Source organism: Rissa tridactyla, chromosome 2 (genome assembly GCF_028500815.1).
Source record: "Rissa tridactyla isolate bRisTri1 chromosome 2, bRisTri1.patW.cur.20221130, whole genome shotgun sequence".
Classification (NCBI taxonomy): Eukaryota; Metazoa; Chordata; class Aves; order Charadriiformes; family Laridae; genus Rissa; species Rissa tridactyla.
Genome location: NC_071467.1, coordinates 123,212,323 through 123,232,669, shown reverse-complemented (window position 1 = coordinate 123,232,669; position 20,347 = coordinate 123,212,323). Strand labels below are relative to the sequence as shown.

General features: G+C 44.7%; 1 protein-coding gene across 1 annotated transcript in view; it reads left to right on the top strand.

The window, feature by feature from the left end:
- The window catches only part of TGFBR2 (transforming growth factor beta receptor 2), a 65,675-nt gene extending 46,844 nt beyond the window's left edge, over positions 1-18,831 (top strand). The window contains exons 5-7 of the mRNA XM_054191427.1: positions 4,845-4,986; positions 12,673-12,800; positions 16,345-18,831. Of these exons, the coding sequence (XP_054047402.1) occupies positions 4,845-4,986; positions 12,673-12,800; positions 16,345-16,524 (450 nt within the window). The 3' untranslated portion in view covers positions 16,525-18,831. The remainder of the gene's footprint in view (positions 1-4,844; positions 4,987-12,672; positions 12,801-16,344) is intronic.
- The last annotated feature ends 1,516 nt before the right edge of the window (positions 18,832-20,347 follow it).

Below are 20,347 nucleotides of genomic sequence, written 5' to 3'. Positions count from 1 at the left end.
GGTGTGAGGGTTGTACCAGTTGGTGTGTCACTTCCTGGGGTGAAAAGAGGAAAAAAACTTCATGCTGCCACATATCATTAAATCATTAAAAATTAATGTGAAAGTATTTATAAACAAAAAGACTTTAAACTTAACATTAAAGCAACAGTGAGAGCAGTCCAATGAATGTGTTGCTATGATTGGAGAGCTGCATATGTACACGGTGCAACCATCCTGTCTATACACTTATACTAAGCATGTATGAGCTTGTTAGTGGTTGTTTGTGGCGCTGGCGCAATGCACACACACATACACGTATGGTAAGGATGTGCTTCACGTTGTGAGGTTGTGCCACAGTTTTCCAGCCTGGCAGCACTACAGTTTTGTGTGAGTAGACCCATCCCTGGTGTACCCCAGCGTAGGTAAAATCAGTCTTCAGTCCTCAAGAAGTGTAAGCAGATAACTGGAGTGATAGATAGCCACTTTAAAAGACAAAAAAAAAACCACCCTTGTTTATGACACATTCTCCACATGTAAGTAAATGCAAGAATGTCAAATAAAAATAATTGCCTTGTTGTGCTTTTTCATGTAAGTAGCATGGATAATAGTCATCTACTTCAGAGGTATGCCAGAAGGATGTTTATGAATGCTTTGAAGATGATTTTTTTCAAGTACATCTCTAAATATTGGCTCTTCTAATGAAAACTACTGTAGTATAAATTCAGACCATTTGTTAATTAATTCATAATTATTTAGTTATACATATATTTATTCATGTATTTTTATGCTTGTATTTTTATACATAGCTCCTGTGAAAGCCTGTCCATTTACACTGACTTTTACTTCACATGGAACTAATATTTTGGTTTAGAACTTTTTCACAGACAGCTTGTCAGTCAGTAGTGCTCTGTTGAGTTCATGGGAGCTTTGCTGTTGTTTGTCTAATGAAGATCTGGCTTTGAAAGTCTCCTTAGTGAGAGGCAACTGCCTTGATCTCATTTTGAGAGGTTTTATTAACCATTGCCAGGAGTGAATGATAACCATGGAAGCTGTATTTAAAATAATATGAACACCACTCACAATTACATATCATTTCTCTCCAGCATGCCAGACCTTTTTGGAGTTCAGTGAAGTTGTATCATTTTGTCAGTCATAAGACTCGTCCCATTTGGAGTAAAGTGAAAACAGAGTATTTGGCAGTGTAAGGCAGGGGCTCTGAAACTCAACCCCCACAGACACTTGGATTGCTTAAAGGCAACCCATATTCCAAGCTGATTTCTCTGGCATTGCTCACAGACACTTGGAAGTAGGAGGACAACACTGATAGTGCAACTTCCACAGTCCACACCGACGCTGACAACAAAGTACAGCACTGCCCAGAGCAAGTCACTGCTTTGGAGTCTGCGTCCTTGAGCATGGGTGTTGAGGCCCACTGTTTTATTTTGTTTAGCTCCAGTGAATCTTTTTGGGGTGACCCAGTTAATGTCATTCTTCTCTGTGACAAGGAGTATGATGGTGTAAAGTGACGCCACTTCAACCTCCACCTTAATTCTTTTGGGCACACAAGCATCATTGACTTAAATTCCCCAACATGACAACTTTAGAATCATAGAATACCAGGTTGGAAGGGACCTCAAGGATCATCTGATCCAACCTTTCTTGGCAAAAGCACAGTCTAGACAAGATGGCCCAGCACACTGTCCATCCAAACCTTAAAAATGTCCAATGTTGGGGAATCTACCACTTTCCCAGGGATATTATTCTAATGGCTGATTGTTCTCATTGTGAAAAATTTTCCTCTTGTGTCCAATTGGAATCTCCCCAGGAGTAACTTGTACCTGTTAGCCCTCCTCTTTTTCATGTGACTCCTTGTAAAAAGGGAGTCTCCATCTTCTTTGTAGCCACCCTTTAAATACTGGAACGTGGTGATAAGGTCTCCCCTAAGCCTTCTTTTCTCAAGGCTGAAAAAAACCAATTCTCTCAGCCTTTCCTTGTATGGCAGGCTTACCAGTCCTTTGATCATCTTTGTGGCCCTTCTCTGGACCCTCTCCAGCCTGTCCTCAACTTTTTTGTATAGCAGGGACCAAAACTGAACACAATATTCCAGGTGTGGCCTGACAAGAGCTGAGTAGATGATAATGACTTCTTTATCTTTGCTGGTGATGCCCTTGTTGATGCAACCCAGCGTCCTGTTGGCTTTCTTTGCCGTAGCAGCACACTGTTCACTCATATTGAGCTCATTGTCCACTAGGTCCCTTTTCACAGAGCTGCTCCATAGGCAGGTAGATCCCAGACTGTGCTGCCCTCCTGGATTATGTTTTCCCAGGTGCAAGACCTTACCCTTGTCCTTGTTGAACTTCATAAGGTTCTTGCAAGCCCACTCTTCCAGCCTATCCAGGTCTTCCTGCAGGGTAGCTCTCCCTTCTGAATTGTCCACTTCCCCACTCAGTTTGGTGTCATCAGGAAACTTCATCAGGGTACACTTGGTCCCATCATCCAGGTCACTTATGAAGATATTAAACAGCATTAGTTCTGTGAGGTACAGGAAAAGTATCTTTGGCCCAAAGACTTAATAATCTAAATGCAGATAAAAGGACACGAGCAGACTGGAACACATGTTAACTCCTAAGCAGGATGGAAATGGGATTGATTTGATACCATTCTTCAAATTATTTTAAATTTTCTCTGTATTTTTGACTGTACTTTTTAGTTATAGGGTTTGATTCTCCATTTTTGAGCAAAGCTGCAGAATAATTTTCACTGCTGCAAAGAAGGTGTGAAATGCCAGAACAGCACTTCGTGACAATGTTAAGAATCTGTATTTAGGCACCATTAACTCTTGTTAAAATCAGCAGGATCTGGGGGGGTGGGACTGTGGGCCATAGTGTACAGGTAACTCTTCTTAAGCTTTGGATGGGATCTGCTTCAGGAAGAAGTTTTGTGTTGGGGAACAGATGGGAGGTAGGAACAGCCTCTGCTGCAGAGTTCCCATACATTCTTGTTCTATAGGGGAGGGAGATGCTGGTCAACTCAGTGCTGCTGAGACATGATTGTGCCAAGTACCCTTCAGTATATGGCTGTTGCTCACATGCTTGGCCTTAAATTCATCACAGAGTCCACGTAATTGGGAATTTAACTTTGGGACTGATCACACAGGTTTTTTTCTGTCCTCTCTTTATAAAGACTTTGACCCTGCAACCATTTGGATATTTTTGATGCAGAAATTCTCTGCTGTTGCACGGTCCTATGACAAAGCTATGTCCTTGATCATTTCTGCTGTCTTCTTACAGTGTATTGCACTTTTTCATAGAATCATAGAATGGTTTGGGTTAGAAGGGACCTTAAAGATCATCCAGCTCCAACCCCCCTGCCATGGGCAGGGACACCTCCCACTAGACCAGGCTGCTCAAAGCCCCATCCAGCCTGGCCTTGGACACTTCCAGGGATGGGGCAGCCACAGCTTCTCTGAGCAACCTGTTCCACCCTCAAAGTAAAGAATTTCTTCCTAATATCTAATTTAATCTCCTCTCTTTCAGTTTAAAACTGTTACCCCTTGCCCTATCACTACACTCCCTGATAAAGAGTCCCTCCCCATCTCCCCTGTAGGCCCCCTTCAGGTACTGGAGGGCTGCTATAAGGTCTCCCCGGAGCCTTCTCTTCTCCAGGCTGAACAACCCCAACTCTCTCAGCCTGTCCTCATAGGAGAGGTGCTCCTGCCCTCTGATCATCTTTGTAGCCCTCCGCTGGCCCCATTCCAACAGGTCCATGTCCTTCTTGCGCTGAGGACTCCAGAGCTGCACGCAGGAACTTCTTCCCATTTACCCTGAGCCTGGAGTGGTAATATGTGTTTATAGAAGCTTGTAAAATGGATGTTGCAAGGGCTTTCGCAGGGACTGTACATTTACTATGTGGCTGCCTGCAATTGCAGACCCAGTAACTGAAATGATCTTTTGCAGTCCTGTTTGCCGCTGGGCCCTGAAGTGATTGCTGTTGTGCAGTCTACAAATAGCTCATTTGAATCACAGGTCCTCCTGCATCACCCTCTTGTGCTTGTTCATCTCTGTGATTAACCGGCCTCCAATTTGAAACTGTCTTTGCCTGATCAAAAACTTATTATGTTTGCAGTTTTTCAAGGGGGGTAAATTTTTTATACCTACCCTGTGAAGAGTTTGTCATTTGAGTGCAACTGTTGAGTGATCCAAAAATTCTTTCTTAAATCCTTTCTTGTGATAAAAACAGCCATTTAAACTTTGCTTTCTGTAATGCAAGGTCATAATCTAGATATCAGCCAAGCTGATAAAATCATTGCTGAAAATTGCTCAGTATGAATATGTTTATGAGAATGGCTTTTCAAACAAAGGGGAAGATTTTTGGTGTGCTTCTGCATTCAGTATTTGCATATTTGCTTTCTTCTGCCAGGCCTACACTTAGCACTTTCCTTTTAAGCCTACCATGAAAAGAAACAGCTAACACTGTAATACACAGGGCAAAAGAATACGATGTGTTTCTTGCTCATCTGAAAGACACTCGGTCAGTGGCAATTGCTTCAAGCCCAAAGGGCAGAGTTTATCTGTGAACAACCAAGGAGTGAGAAAGCCTGTTAATGTCAAAATTATTTGCTTAAGGAACTAAAATGGGCTTCTTTTTTTTTTTCTTTACCAAGGGAGGTGCAAGTAAGTTGGTAGTCGGGACAATGCCAGATTCCCCTGGCAGCAGAAAATACAACCTGTGCCAAGTATGGCCTGAATTTTGGATACATGTCAAATGGCATTGTTTCTGTGAAAGCTGAAGTTAAATCACAGCAGAATCCAAAGCATGAATTACAATTGCAGCTCCTGAGCTCTCCCCAATCTCCTCTCCTGCAGGTTGGCACAGCAAGGTACATGGCCCCTGAGGTTCTGGAATCCAGGATGAACCTGGAGAACGTGGAGTCCTTCAAACAAACAGATGTGTACTCCATGGCTTTGGTCCTCTGGGAAATGACATCTCGCTGTAACGGCGTGGGAGGTAAGTGCCATTGTTTTTTTTCTCTCTAAAAGTATGTTTGCTGTTAGGGAGGCTGCTGCTAAAGATAATTAATGTCTGTTTTTTCCTGTAACATCTTGAGTAGCCATGGATTAATTCAGTCTGGTTGACCTCACCCAAAATGATCGGAAACATAAGACAATTTGAAATATTAAGATCAAGAAGCGAAAACTGCCTCCCGTTTACTTTCATGGAATGTTAATTCTGAAACCTAATGAAGGCCAGTTAGGTGTCACATTTACTAATTGATCATTTCAGTAAGAGCCATCATAGCGATACCTTCCTGCTTTCCCAAAGTCCCCTGCTGCTGCTCATCATTTTTGGTGATGTTGCAAGAGATCATCCATATGAGAAATCAAGGGATATTTGTTGTATGAAGTGCAGTAACAAAATAAAAATGATTGGAACTGAACTGACTATCAGAACTGCTCCAGGAAGAGCTGCTATGCTTGTTCATATTCAGAGTTTGTTCACTGAAACAAAAATCTCCATTTCTGCTTTGCCTAAAGCTGCCCCAGAATTCCCAGTGTGCAGCACTGGTATGTGCTAGAAATCAGAAAAGTTGCTGTTGAGATATCTGCATTACATATTGCCATGTTTGAAGATTTTCACCTTACTTCAGAGACTAAAATGAGACTAAGTTACATATAAAATTCTTCGGTCTGCTGGTATTGTCTAACATTTATTCGAACAAAAACTGCTGCACAGTCCAGGGCTCTCACAGGCAGTCTAAGGAGTGGGGCTGTAAAAGGTAACACTAACGTGGATATTATAGTGGGTATGCGTCTATCGTTTGATTTGTTACCCTTCTTCCGAAACCATAGAGGCTCCCTTTTCATCGGACTTGGCATGGTTGCATCTCGAAGGGCTGCCAAAGAGACAAGACAAACTTGCAGGCTAGAGCACTGCAGTATGGGGAACACAATGTACAGGAGGGAAACCAATGTCCCATGGGAAGATGTGCATAGCTGCTCCTTGTTTCTCTACTAACATTCGTGGGATACCACAAGGGTGTCCATGGAGGTCTCTGAAGCCACTCTCCAGAGTGTCTGCGTGGCTGCATGACAGTGTCCATGTGCAGGCAGGAGGAATGCCTCCACCTCAGTCTCCTCCTATGTCTGACCAGCGTTTAGTCTTGCTGGGTGGGCTGGACTGTGGGCAACAGATTTGCCCCTGTTTGCACCCTGCCGGGAAAGCTACAAAACCAATATATGTGCAAACAGCTGGTGCTAGCATAAAAGCATGAAAAAAAAATTCTTTTCTAGTCACACATTTCAGGGAAAAACCATTGGTGCTTCAGGATTTGAACCTCAGTCTGGCATATTCCAAGGCAAACCTATCCGCATTTAACTGTCGTGGTCATGCCTGTTTCTAAATACATTGGCACAACCTCAGCCTTTCATTAGCACTTTGTAAATGTGGCTGAGGAGATTTAAAACCCAAGAAAAAGGATCTTTGCCCTGCCTCTTGAGCTCTCTCTGTTTCTTGCATTTAGGAACTCACCTTATTAATATAAATATGAGCTGTTTGCTGTGGAGTCTTTTATCTTGGCTGATGCCCGAGTCCCTTCCTGTTAATATTTGCTGAGTACAGTGAAATGGAGATTTTGGCAAGAGTAAACCTTATTGCTGCTGTTCTCAGAAGGCAACTGCCTAAAAGAGGATATAAAGGGAGTTTCATAAGGAAGGAAAATCACCAGCGTGTTTAGCTAGAAGAGACTGACCCATTATAACCTTGAGAAGAAGAGCTGAAGTCATTTCAGGAAAAGGAAAGATTTCTCTGGCCCAGCATCCCCTTTGCTTTCAAGGTGGAGCTTAACCCCCACCCACATGCTGGTTTTCCCTACTCATTTCATCCCTCAGTCATCCTCATCTCCAGAAACACATTTCTTGAATTTCGTTTCCCCTTTTCAGTCATCTTTCCAGGGGCTGAAGTCCCCAGCAGAACCACAGGAGTAATTGGGCAGATCTGTGGGGGATGGGACTCGGGCTTAGTGCCTTCATGTAGAGCAGTTAAATACAACTCCCAGGATGTAGCTCCCTTAACTTGTCACTGGTACTGAGCTGCAGCAGCATTGCACGGTTTCTCTCATTTCCTTCTTAGATTTTCCCCTGGTTCGTGCAGTCTGGCTATCTTTGCAACCAGCTGGTGAAATACCCTTACAGCGATCCATGACTATAGCTCCCCCTCTGCTTTCTCTCTCCATCTGTCACTCGTGAGACTCCCTACTCTCCTCACAGCCTTCCCGAGGAGCTGCCTCCCCTCACGCAAGCCCCTCTTTTCTTCCTAAACCGCGAGGCACTGACAGAAATGACCTCCCGTATCAGCTGGGGTAGGCTGACCTGATTGCAGCCAGCCTTTCCAAAGGAGCCTAAAAGATGGAGGCACCACCTTTGGAGGGCAGGATGGACTGCGGTGTCGGTTCCCTGTCGCTAGAGAAACCTGTGGCAGTTTAGAGGGCAGGAGTGGCAATCTAAGCTGAGGCAGTGGCATTAGCAACTTTAATTAGGGAGAGAAGTATGTTGGGGGGGGGGGCTAATTGCCATTCAGACACCTAAAGGTACAGTGACTTATTTCTTTTACAAAGGGAGCTCTCAGGGTTCATTTGTCAGCGTGCAGGTGTTCAGTGAGTGTGGGAGGCGACGGAGGCAAGTCCTTTCACTACAGCAGCTTTGTCAAACACGGTCTCCACGCTATGCCAGGCCTTTTCAGTCAGCAGACATTTAAGCAAAAATACCCAGCAGCATAATCCATACTGTGAAGCTGCCGTAGTAAATAAGCAGGTGGGGATCGGCTTTCGAGAAAGGCCATGCTGTTCATTGTTACTTTGTTGTGCTAAATATGGAGAAGCAGAAATGGGGCACGAGGGAAAGGGAGACGGAGGCAAAGATCGAGTTTGACTGATTTTTCACCAGAGTATAATTTAAGAGGCATATTTAGAAACTCAGCAATACTACTTTGGGGAGAACTTCTACTGCTCCACGCTGCCGTTAACTTGGTATTTCATTCAGCGCAACAGCTGTGCACCAGATGCTGCACGTTGCAAGAAATATAATTTTCATCTCAACCACTTGCTTTCAGAGCGACACAGCTTTGGTGACTGAGGAAAGTGTAATTTCTCTGACAGCCTCCTAGAAAGAAAAGAAAACCATCTGTTTTGTATCGGAGCTGCTACGGGTGGGGGACTGCTGGGGGTGGCAGGGGAGAAGGAGAGGAAAGGGAACTCCTGGATTCACAGGGGTGGTGAAGAGGGAGAAGAGAAACCCCCTCAGAAAATGGCAATGCGGCTCGTGCAGCGTTGTACTGCCTGGAGTGGTGGCTGGCTTCGGTATAGCAGCAGGGCTTTGTTTGAAATGGCAGCCTTGCTTTACCAGAGCTGTGTTTAATGTGAATAAAACCACTTGGAAAGAGTCAGCCAAGAGCCACAGTTTGGTAACTAAATGTTTGTGCATCCTGTACCCAGCGGAATGCTCAGCTTTCATCATAGTGACGTGGAAAGGTGACGGTTTCTGGCGGCAGGGAGCATTTTGATAGCCTGTGCAGTGGGGCTGTGCCTGCGCGTTGGGCCCTGAGGTGGCTGCAGCCGGGGCCTGGTTGAAACCTCTTCATTTGTGGAGCGGAGCCCAGTTAGGGCACGTCTGCACTGCAGTGGCTTGTGGTGGCATACGACCCCAAGCTGGCACACCCACACAGTGCGGCGTCAGCCCATGACTGTAACTCATGTCCTAGGAATTCTCTAAGTGGCCCCACAGCACTACGTGTAAGGTAGCAAGTGCTGTCCTTCAACAAGCCCAGGCAGCAGTAGACGGGGTCGCTGCACTACACTCCATGTTGGGCACTGATGTGCTCTGTGTTCCTCTGCTTTCCCGTCTCAGGCTCCAGCACACAGTGACTAAGCAGCCTGTAACCGTACACTGATGGCAGAGCTCATGCACTTCCAAAACCTTTGGAAGGGTGGCTGTGTCTTTGATCATCAGATGTGAAGTCACTTAAAAACATGTCTCTGCAAGGGAAACTGCACAGTGAGTTCACCATCCCAGCATACCCTCAGCCTTCCCAGCTAGCATCCATATTCTGAAGGAGTGGAACAGGGAAACCTAGGGAAAATATGGCGTAAGCATTTGACAGCTTCTTAAACTTGGCCATGAAATGGCTTTTGAGTCTCTGCTTTATGCATTATTGTCCCTTTGTGCAACAGCTAAGTAGATCCACCACCCAAATTCCTCTAGCATGAAGAAAGATACAATCTGCACGCACACACAGGTGGGTGGGTGTGCGCAACAGCTGTCACAGCAGCTCCACCATCAGTTGATTTATCCCTTCTGTGGCTCTACCCTTGTAAATTCTAAAGGGAGAAGCATTTCAAAAGGACCTAAAAGTTCCCACTGCTGTGGTCTGTGCTTCGCAGTTCATTTTTGCTGGCCTTCTTTCACCTCACCCCTGCTTTGATTCTACAAATGAGCCTTCATCTTCCAGCATGAGAAGTTGTCCCACAGAAATCAGTAAGACAGATCACATGAGGGAATGTCGACAGGTTTTGTGGATATGCTGTTCTGACACAAAGGAAGAAAATCTCACTGCAAAGAGCTTACAGTAGAAAAAGATCACATGAGCGAGGCGTATTTTTCATGAGGAACCCATGGCCAAATTTTCCAAAGCATTAATCAGGCACAACCAATAGATTTTCAGTAATGTCTCTGGGGCTAAAAATCCAGTCCCAGCCTTTCCGAGAGTTATGGCAAGGCCAGTGTCAAAGGAAACCATAGGTACAACAATTATTAGTGCAAGGTAGCTCACAACTGTAAAGATTAAATGCTGGAGGTTAAAGTTGAAGGAACTCTGCCATTACTGAATGCCAAAGGTGCTGTACTTCATGGTACCTGAGGTATTTATGGTACTTCAGCCAGTTGTCATTTTTAGTGCCTGACTGGTCTAAAAACAATCAAAAGAAACGTATAAGGCATGAAAAATAGATTCAGCATCTGTATACAGCCGTGCACAAACAGCTAGGCACAAACATCTTAACCTACCTCAAACTGACATCTGTTACATCTACTGTAGCACGTCAACATGATCCATGAATAACCCCAGCTATTACTGCAAAATGTGTTTGACACCTGAGATTCCACAGCATAAGGATGATTTACTGTGAGAGGATTCAGTGGGCTTTTCTTTCTAAGGGAGAGAGAAGCATGATAATAAATTGCAAGAAGATGCTGCATGCCTTTCAAACTGAGGGAAGGCACAACTGTATTACTATAAGTCATTACAGCGAATTGGCATCTGGCCTCAATTTCTCTTTACCATTAAAAAAAAGCACCAACAAACAAAACCAAACAACAAAAAAAACCCAAACCTGACAAACCTATTCAATCTTTATATTTGGAAGGGGAATGATCATAGCATAGAAAGAATTTCTTATACAGGGAAAATGTATTACAAACCTATCAATTCCCCAGGAAGGCTTTCCCTTCCCTCACTTGAACCATCTCATGAACCTAAATGGCCTTCAGATTAAGCTTATCCAGAGGGAACAGGTCAGCACCACAGCACCAGCTTCCCTCTGTTGGACATTCAGGCTCCTCCGACTCCTCATACTGCAAGAAGATCTCAGAGCCTTGGCTGGTGCCCGTGCCCACTACCACATGAAATGATGACTGATGGAGATGGTGTAGGAAATGGCCGTCTAGGTCACCCTATTTAAATTTTCCAAGCAAACTTTAAAATTTTGGTTAGCTTTGAAAGTAGAGGTATCTCCTTTGTAATCATTGTGCATCCGCTGCGTAGTAATCCAGGTCTGACCAGCAAGGTGACAACCTCCCAATTAACTTCTAGGGCCAGTCTTGTAAATTTACTTTGGCTGAGTAATCTCTAACTCAGATTAATGCGGGTGAAACTGGTGTGCCTTCTTGTAGAGGAAAGCAAGCAAAGCAGACTTTGGCCTTTGAGTCTTAAAGTAAGTGATTTACGTATGAGAAGACAGGAGTTGTGGTTTTGGGACTATAGCCACTCTCCAGAGCATTGTGTGGACAGTGGCCAGCACCAGACAGTTCAGGAGAAGGGAGGAGAGCTCTGTAGGAGGCATCTGTGGGGTGATCTGCTGCACTGCACACACAGTTGTTTGCAGCTGGACCTCTAAACACTGTACATTTGAAGCACAAGGTTTAATAACCCTTCCAAAATGTTTGTTATCATAACTTGGCTATTCTTTTTAAGCATTAGAAATTCTTCTTCTGTAGCCTGATAAATTCTTCATCTCACGGCTATCATGCAGAATCGAGATCTACAGCCTGACTCTAAGGTTTTGGAGAGAAGGCCACCTTCTGTTTACATTCAATGGTATCTTGTTTTTATCATGAGGTACGACAGGAGGATCTGATCTGTGTTACCTTGATCATTGGCTATTTTCAGTTTTTTATCATAAGACCTGTTACCTTTCTCTCCAAAGTAAACAAAGCCAAGCTTTAAAGGTTCTTCCCATATTCTCTGGGCCTTTAATCATTGTTATCACCCTTGGAGCTTCTTTACTGTAAAATCCCCCTTGAGAGAAGTTAGCAGCACCGGACACTGCATTTGAACTTTGGTTGTAACATTACGCAACAGTGCTGTGTCTCCCATCTCGTTCGTCTCTCTTCACACATCTTCTGGGCACTCACATGCATTCTTCAGACTGCCTTGTAGATTACACTTCAGTTTTTCTTGCCCTCAATTAATTCCTAGAAAGAAATAAGAGGCAGCAGAACAGGCCAACTTCATAAATCTTTATCTAATACTAGCAAGTCATTAGGCCTGTGAGTAAAGTCTCCATCTGTTCCCAAAGAAACCACAGCATTTTCTACACTGTGTCAGCATCTACTATAATATTTCCGCTCTCAGAGATTTCTTGAGTTTTCTCCAAAGGTCCCATATGTCTGCCTCTTCCTTTCTCTCTCCAAAGAAAAGCAAAGAAAATATGCAACATGCAAACAAAAACTAGAATGGCAGCAGCCCCTTCAGGAAGCTGTGCCCCTTGCATCATGGGCCAAAACTGACCTATTTTGGGAAAGAGGCCTAAAATAAGAGCAGACTACTACTTTCTACAAAGGAACGCGGCTCAGTTATAAACAAGGGCAGCATGGCAGCTTCCAGCGCTACTCCTTACTGGATCTTTGTCCTTTTCAAGCAACTGTTTCCTCCTAGCAATCTGGCACATTAACATCTATCATGACCCAGATAGATAAATTTCAGCTTATATTTTACCTGGTAAGTGTGTGCGGACTACAGGGGACCTAAGGGCAACCAGTTCTTGCAAGCCTGGCTCAAGCAAAACTCACCTTGAAGATCCTGTGTGTTTTGCCTCAGCACAGATTGAAAGGCTCACAAACCATTATAGGTTACTCTGCTGCTCTGACTGTTGCTAATATGATTATGTACTAAAGGGTTTAAATGAAAATTGCTTAGTTGGCTAGGAAAGAAAAGGGGAGGGAGGGGGCATGTGGGAGAAACGCATTTGAAACATTTTTGAAAATGCCAACTGGCTTTGCTTTGTTTGGAGCTGGTCAAGCAGAACAGTGGCACTGAGCAGCTAATCAGTAGCTCCTACTCCTCCAGAGAACAGCCAGCTCCCTTCTCACTTGGCACCAGCACAGCCCAGCTGAATACCCTTGTGTTTGCTTATTCTCTTGGCAGAAGTGAAAGAGTACGAGCCCCCGTTCGGCTCTAAAGTGCGAGAACACCCCTGCGTGGAAAGCATGAAGGACAATGTCCTCAGAGACAGAGGGCGACCCGAGATCCCCAGCTCCTGGCTTAACCATCAGGTAAGAGCACCACATGTGAGCAGCTGGGAGCTGCACTATATGCTTAGCTGCTGCCTGAAGCCTGAGCCTTAACTCAGTGTCCTGCCCGACAGGCTGGACCTCTCTTTTGCATGGATTAGAGCTCTGTGTCATGGTGACACCAGTGCTGCCGTGGTTCAGACACCAGAGTGCTCTGCACCATGCCTGCCCCAAAGCCCTGAGATTTCTGCTGCCCACCAGTGTAATCTAAAAGTTATCAAAACGAAAAGATTGGAAACCTGAGATTTGACAGTCAGCCAGCCAGCCACAGAATAATCAGGGGCTTGAAGCACACCAAGCACACCGTGGGCAGCCTCTGAAAGGTCAAAGAGAACAACTTCGCACATGGGCCCCTTCAGCAGAGAAAACAAATCTCAGTAGTTTATCATGGAGACCCGTCATAGTTGTATCCCAGCTGTTGACAGGTTTAAGAAAATAGGAAATGAGTCTTCAGCAAGCCAGTCTGGTTTTATTCAGGTTGCGCATTAGCAGTCCTTTTCCCTTGCATGTCGTGAAGCACTCTCTCAGCTTTCCCCATTCACGGACACCATGGTTGTGCTTCCTAGGCGATAGTAGGTTTCTCAGTAGATGAAAATGAATGGAAACAAGCCAAAGGCATGCATTTCTTCACCTTTGCTCTGAGCGGTTTTATCAGTAGAGATAGAATGAGAACCGCATCAGAGAAGAAGTGAAGCTTGGTCGTTCCACATGTCAATGAAATATGTTGAGTGGTCTTTACAGACGAATGTAAAGCACCGTGAACATTTATAAAAGCCGAGGCAATCAAGATCAGCTAGTATTTCCATCAGGAGCAATGTAACACTCCCTTTTTCATTCCAGTTGAGATGTTAAAATCATAGTGTAACACCTACTTAAGAAAGGCCAAATGAGTGGCCAAAATCCATCATTTTTCCAACCAAGAAGAATGCATCTGCCACCTGATGACTATGGCAGAGTGCAGCCCCTTCCTGGACTACAGGGACTATCTCCTTATGTAGTCATCTGTGACGAGTAGGATTATTGAGGAGGCACCTTTAACTGGGGAGGAAAGCTATATTTTGAGGGACACCTGGATACGTGCTATTACCAGTACTAAAAAGCCCTTGATGTTTTTAGGAGCCATAGATGCAACCATCTTCTAAATGACAAGTTGAGCTGGGAAGGAGCAATTATACTAATGCTCACCTTTATCGAAAAGAACTCGTTGCATAAATTTTATAAAAATTGTGGATGAGCTAGTAAAAAGGATTATGAGTTGACTGCAGTTGTTTGTTTTCCACAGAGGCAAAATGAAGTCCAAACCGGTAATACGGATGTGGTACTTTAGAAGCGCCCAATTAGCAAAGCAGAAAAGAATCCTGAGCTAGATCATTTGGGAGAAAAAAATTAAATAGTATAAAATGCTTAATTAGGAACAGTGTGAGAACATTTCTTGGGATATTCAAACAACATGGTCTCACATGTGAAAAAAAATAAAGAAGGGTAGAGAGCTGCTTAGGGAAACAGAGGAACAACATCAGGATCTGTGGTCAGCAAACTTGAGGATAATCAGAGTTTTCTCAAGAGCAAAAGGAAATCTAACTTAGTACCAATCTGCTGCTGGATACGAAAGAAAGATACTGCATATGCTAATGCTAAGGCAGAAGTGGTCAGCGAATATTTCTGTTCTGCATTTGGGAAGAGTCAGATGATGTACATGTAATAGAAGGTGATGAAGGCCCCTAAAAGCAGGTCATTGGCACTTAAAGCAGGCCTGGGGCAGTGTCAGATAGCCCAGAGACTTGTCTGCCTTTGGGACAAGGCTACCCCTGTGGGCACTGCGGCGGGGCACTGCATTACGTAGAAACGGGCAATTCCGCTGGTTCGGCCTTGGAGAGAAGTGTCCAGGAGCTCATTTCACGCACAGCCAGTTGTAGCAGCAAGCGTAGGTGTGCCAGCATGCTCAGGGTGCCTGGGTGGGCAAGCACTGGGCTCGGGATCCCCATGGTGCTCAGGCGCGGGGCAGACCCACGGCTGCTCTCGTGGCAGCAAGACTGCGTGTGTGGAGGGCTGCAGCTCAAGGTAGTGGAGCAGAGGTGTAAGGTACACCGTGAATTTTGTCACCTCTGGGTTTACATAGCAAGTAAAACGATCGCAGATTTGGACCTAGGTGTCCTGAACTTGACTTCAGAGATTTCTTCCCTAGGTAAAACCCAGACCTCTGTCTGTCCCCAGTACAGGGCACCCCACCAACTGGGAGGACCACGCGTCCGCGCTTGTGTGTCAGTGGGATGGGCAGACCTGGCTCCAACAGGGTTCAGCTAAGAGTCTGAGGCAGGAAATGGATGCCTGATAACACACTCATAGGACATTTAATGAAGGAGGAAAGAGGGATTTAATTCCCTTCCTCTGAATCCCTTCAGCGTTTCACATTGCACTATCTAAAATGCAGTGACACATCGGCTTCCGTGGGGCTGTGACAGTTTGCAGCAGCTGAGGATCTGCTTTGAACTCCATAGAAGTTGCTCTTACTGTAATAGCTCTTCCATATTCATTTCCTTCCTCTGCAGTCATGTTTTTGTAATGAACTCATTATTCATCATGATAAAATTCTGGAATGGATTTACATATTACAATTCCCCCCTCTCCCCCCCCCCGTTAATGAGATTTGTTGCACTATTGATTTCAAGTTAATGTTTAATATTTAATTTAATTTACTGCTTGTAATTTCAATGCCAGCAGAAAACTAATGTTATTTGTATACAGACAATAACGTTGTGCTATTAACATTGACATCAGTCAACATCACCAATTAGGTAAATTATGCAATTAATGCAGTGTTGTGAAATGTTATTTTTTTAAATAAGAAGTTTAAGATAAATCCTACTTAATGGGCTTTTAGTGTCATAAAGCAAAGCACACCATTTCCTGGCAAATACCTCATGTTTATAAAATGCGTTACAGAGATGCGACTGCTTTTTGCTCCTGTAAACATGTGCATCAGCATTGAAATGAAGGTTAAATAGTTACATCTGTGAGTGACATGTGTTTAAGTGTTTGTGGGACTGTGGCCCATATTTGCACTTAGATTTAGTTAGTCTGCAAGGAATTCATAAAGGGCTGATGTAGGGCCTGATGTTGCTGGCAATCAGAATTTTGTTCGAAAAACCCAAACAGAATTCAGGCACGCAAAGGCATGGCTTGAGCAGGAAGTCACATTGTCCAAGAATTCTGATCATATTTATTTTAAAAGAAAAAAGCAAAACCCTACTTGATTCTATAGCACTAGTCCAAAGCATCATTTTTCTTGTTATAAACTATCAAAATATATGCCCAGAGATGACAGTATCAACTAAAGTGTTGAAAATATTGTAGAAGGGTTTCTTTAAAAAAAAAAAAGAAAAGCAGCAGAGCCCATAAAGCACCTCCAGGACAGCCATGAATAGCCCCCCCCCCCCGAACTTCAGAGGGCACTAAAGCAACTCTCACACAGGGGCTTTGGTGATGACTGGCCCCATCACGGCTGCTCTCTCTGTGCTCTCCGCAGGGCATCCAGATGGTGTGTGAAACTCTTATCGAGTGCTGGGACCACGACCCCGAGGCCCGGCTCACGGCGCAGTGCGTGGCGGAGCGCTTCAGCGAGCTCAAGCATCACGACAAGCTCTCAGGAAGAAGCTGTTCAGAGGAGAAGATCCCCGAAGACGGCTCCGTCACCACCGCCAAGTAGCGCACACCCGAGAGCTCCGATACGGAGGGAAGTCGCTCCTAGACGTGTTCACCTTGGCAAAGGAAGAAGTCTCGATCGGTGCCTTGACTTGCTTCCTGGAGGACTGAGGCTGTCACTACTCCCTTTAGGCTCCGGCTCCAGATAGGGAGATGTATTTGTGGGAATTAAAAGCTGGGGAGTAGGTGTCATACCCTAGCATTGGCTGCCGGCATCATGTCGTAGGAGGAGCTATGTATGTTAGCACTTCCTCAGGAAATGAGATTTGAAAATAGCCGATAACATTATGCACTTTATTAATGCCTGTATATAACTATGAAATTGCTATTTTTATATATATATACATATATATATAAAAAAATGTGTGTGTATGTATATATATATCTATCTATATATCTATAAACAGCCATGCTCTGAAAAAAAGAGGTTTTTTTTTTAAAAAAAAGTGCTTCCAGGAAATTACCGGTGCGTTAGAGATCCCTCCCCATTAGGGAGGGAGCCTGGGGAGACTGGCATAGCACGACACCAGCAACTGTGCACTAAGCGCTCTGCCAAAAAGCTAGGAATAATATGCGCTAAGAAGATGGCTTTCAAAGCAGGTGCTGTACCCAGCCGGCTGCGGCCCTGCAGTTCACAGCGGCAGGAGCAGTCTCACAGCAGACAGGCCAATTTGGCTTTGCAGTTGTACCCAAGTGATCCTGCCTGCAGCACATTTTGGAAGGTTCAGGGATGCCTTTGCCCTCTCACCTTAACCCCAGAGTCCTCAGTGTCCCAGAATGGGAGTGTGAGAAGGTTTGGTTCCTCCCACACGTGTTTTTCCATATAGAGGTCATTAACATTAAATGTTTATTGCTTTGAATTCATGCTGCTTGCAGTCAGGTTGCAAAATATCGGCAGGATGAGTTTTCTCCTCCTCCCATCCCCACCCCCAAACCATACAAAACAAGACAGGGCCAGCAACAATCAAAGCAGATGTTTTATATTTGCTGTGCATTCTGAGTGCAGGCAGTACTAACTTTTTTTTGCCTTCCTTTTACCTTGATTGTGTTGCTGTGAGAACAAACTTTTTTTTCCCCTGCACAGCATGTCTAATTGCTTGACACACCACAGTGTGACTCTGTTCCATGCTTTCTAGAGGAAAGGAAGAGACAGCAGCTGGTGCCTTTATTTTTGCAAAAGGACCTTGGAGGTGAGGGAAAGCTCCATAGCATTAGGTTAATGGCATATCCTGCCCTCAGCACTGCTTGTGTATGGGGCTGCCCTCAGCAAGCCAGCAATTAACAGAAAAAAGCCCAAAACCCAAGCAAGATGTTTTATCCCGAAAGGATCCCTCAGATATTGCTTACATTCTTTCAGTTCTCTAAAATGTTTAAGACAGTTGACAGCCCATTGGGCCTATATAAATGACAGCAATGTGTTTAATAAGCGCTAACAATTTTGTCTTCAGGAGTCCTGCAGTGATTTTTCCACTTTTTTCTCCCCCACGGCATGTAAGCTGGTCTTGGAAATTACAAATTCAGCCGGCACAATCCAGTCCTGTACAGATGTGTCGGGCGCCATTTACTAAACACCTTTGACAGATAAACATATCTGCAGAAAACATTGCCGTGTAAGTCAATAGGAATCACGCTTATTCAAATACGAGTTAAGATTTATGATGGCAAATATTTTATTTGAAACGGTTTTGTATCTGCCTTTTTTTTTTTTTTTCCTTTTCTTTATTTTAACCAAACTACTCAGAAATATTTAAACCGAGCGGGGCAAAGCCTCAACAACTACAGTGGAATTCAGAGGATGCTATGTCAAATTTTATAGGGGGGGGTGGGGGTGGGATTTTTTTGTGAAAAAACAAAAAAAAACCGGGAAAACGGGGCTGCGGAGGTGCCGGCGGCGGCGGGGCCCGCTGCCCTCTAGCGACGCGCCGCCGCCTCGGCTGCCCGGAGCCGGGGGCGGGGGTGGGGGGAATGTCGCGGCCCCTTTCTCTTCCTCAATCCACGCTGAAGGTCAAGGAATGGCGTCCGGTAATTCCTGACAATACTGACATTTTTATGGTTGTTGGTTTTTTTGGTTGGTTTTTTTTTTTTCACTACTACATGTAAAGGAAAATTTTTATTCTTTAAAGGAATATTTCACCTGTACATCATGTATGAAATAGGAATGTGAACAATTATATACTCTTGTATATCAAATGTTTCAAGCACTTAACTTGCTTTGTAAACAGTTTGGGGTTGGTTTTTTTTTTTGTCTGTTTTTGTTTTGTTTTGTATAAATCAAATGTTTATTGGAGCAAATAAAATAACACTGACTCAAGTTCGTCTTTCATCTTTGGAGCATCCAGAATGGGAAGAGGGCTTTTCCTAAAATGAACCATAGAATCATTTTGGTTGGGAGAGACCTTTAAGATCATAAAGTCCAACCCTTAGCCTAGCACTGCCGAGTTACCACTAAACCATGTCCCTCAGCACCACGTCTACACGTCTTTTAAATACTTCCAGGGATGGGGACTCCACCATGTCCCTGGGCAGCCTGTTCCAGCGCTTGATAACCCTTTCAGTGAAGAAATTTTTCCTAATATCCAATCTAGGCCTCTCCTGGCACAACTTGAGGCCATTTCCTCTTGTCCTATTGCTTGTTACTTGGGAGAAGAAACCAACCCCCACCTCGCCACAACCTCCTTTTTAGGTCGTCATGCCTGAGTGTCATCCCAAGCATGTCCAGTGGCCTTTACATGTGTCCTGCTTTGCTAATGACTCCTTCCCCCAGTCTTCATCCTGCCCTTCAGGAGAAGAGCACTAGCCGATACTCAAACTTGCTGGCTCATTAGCCCCTGCACTGTAAAACCTTCACTAGTCTCAGGGGATGGGAGGAAGAAGAGGGTTCACAGCTGATGCTCTCCTACTTTTAGGTTGCTCAATTCTCAGTGTAGATAAGGCCTTAGTTAAAACCTCAGTCGGTTTGGTGCTGGTATTAATGTGAGGGAGAAGACAGACCACTAAATCTGTGTCACTGAGAAGTGTATGATTAATGTGCTTGTGCCTTACAGCGACTGCTCTCCACTCAGAGCTTTCACCTTCTTAAGCTGATACCTCTCCCATGGAACACATGCACAGCACGAGCACCACATAAACAAAGAGCAAGATACCTCCCTCTCCCTGCCTTGAATTGCCTCAAGTGTGACTTAAGTTGAATCTAAGCCTTTACACAAGATGCAGCTCACCAGTGCCTGACGTAGGCATCTGAGACTCTCCAGGCATCACCATTTTTTTCAGGGAGGGTATTTTGGTGCCAAAACCTCCACCAGAGCTCGTGCTTGGCTGCGCTGAATGTCTCCTTTTGAACCTTCAATGAGGGATTCCCCAAACAGGCACCCAGATGTCTTCATTCATCAGTCAAGCAGAATCACAGAATAACTGAGGCTGGCAGGGACGTCCAGTCCACGCGCTCTGTTCGCTGGTCGTCTGGTCCAGACTCAAGTTCATCAAGACCTTGTTGAATTTTGAGTATGTTCAACGCTAATGATTTCACAGCCTCTCTGGGCACCTGTTGCTCCGAACAGAGCAACACACCTAGCCGACGTCGGGGTGGTGCAAAGCACAATGGCCACCTCTAGTCTAAAATTGGCTAACGGGGGCTTTGTGAAGCAGGGCCTGCCTAGGTGCCCCCAAACAGGCAGGCAGCTGCAGGTGACCAGCTATTCCTTTAAGCCAGGTCCCCTCTGCCCCATTTTACCAGACCATAAATGAAGCTGTGGGGTGAGGATGCTTCGCAGCCAGCTGAAACCAGGACGGAGGGACCTGCAGGGAGCCCTGCTGCAGAGCTTCTGCCG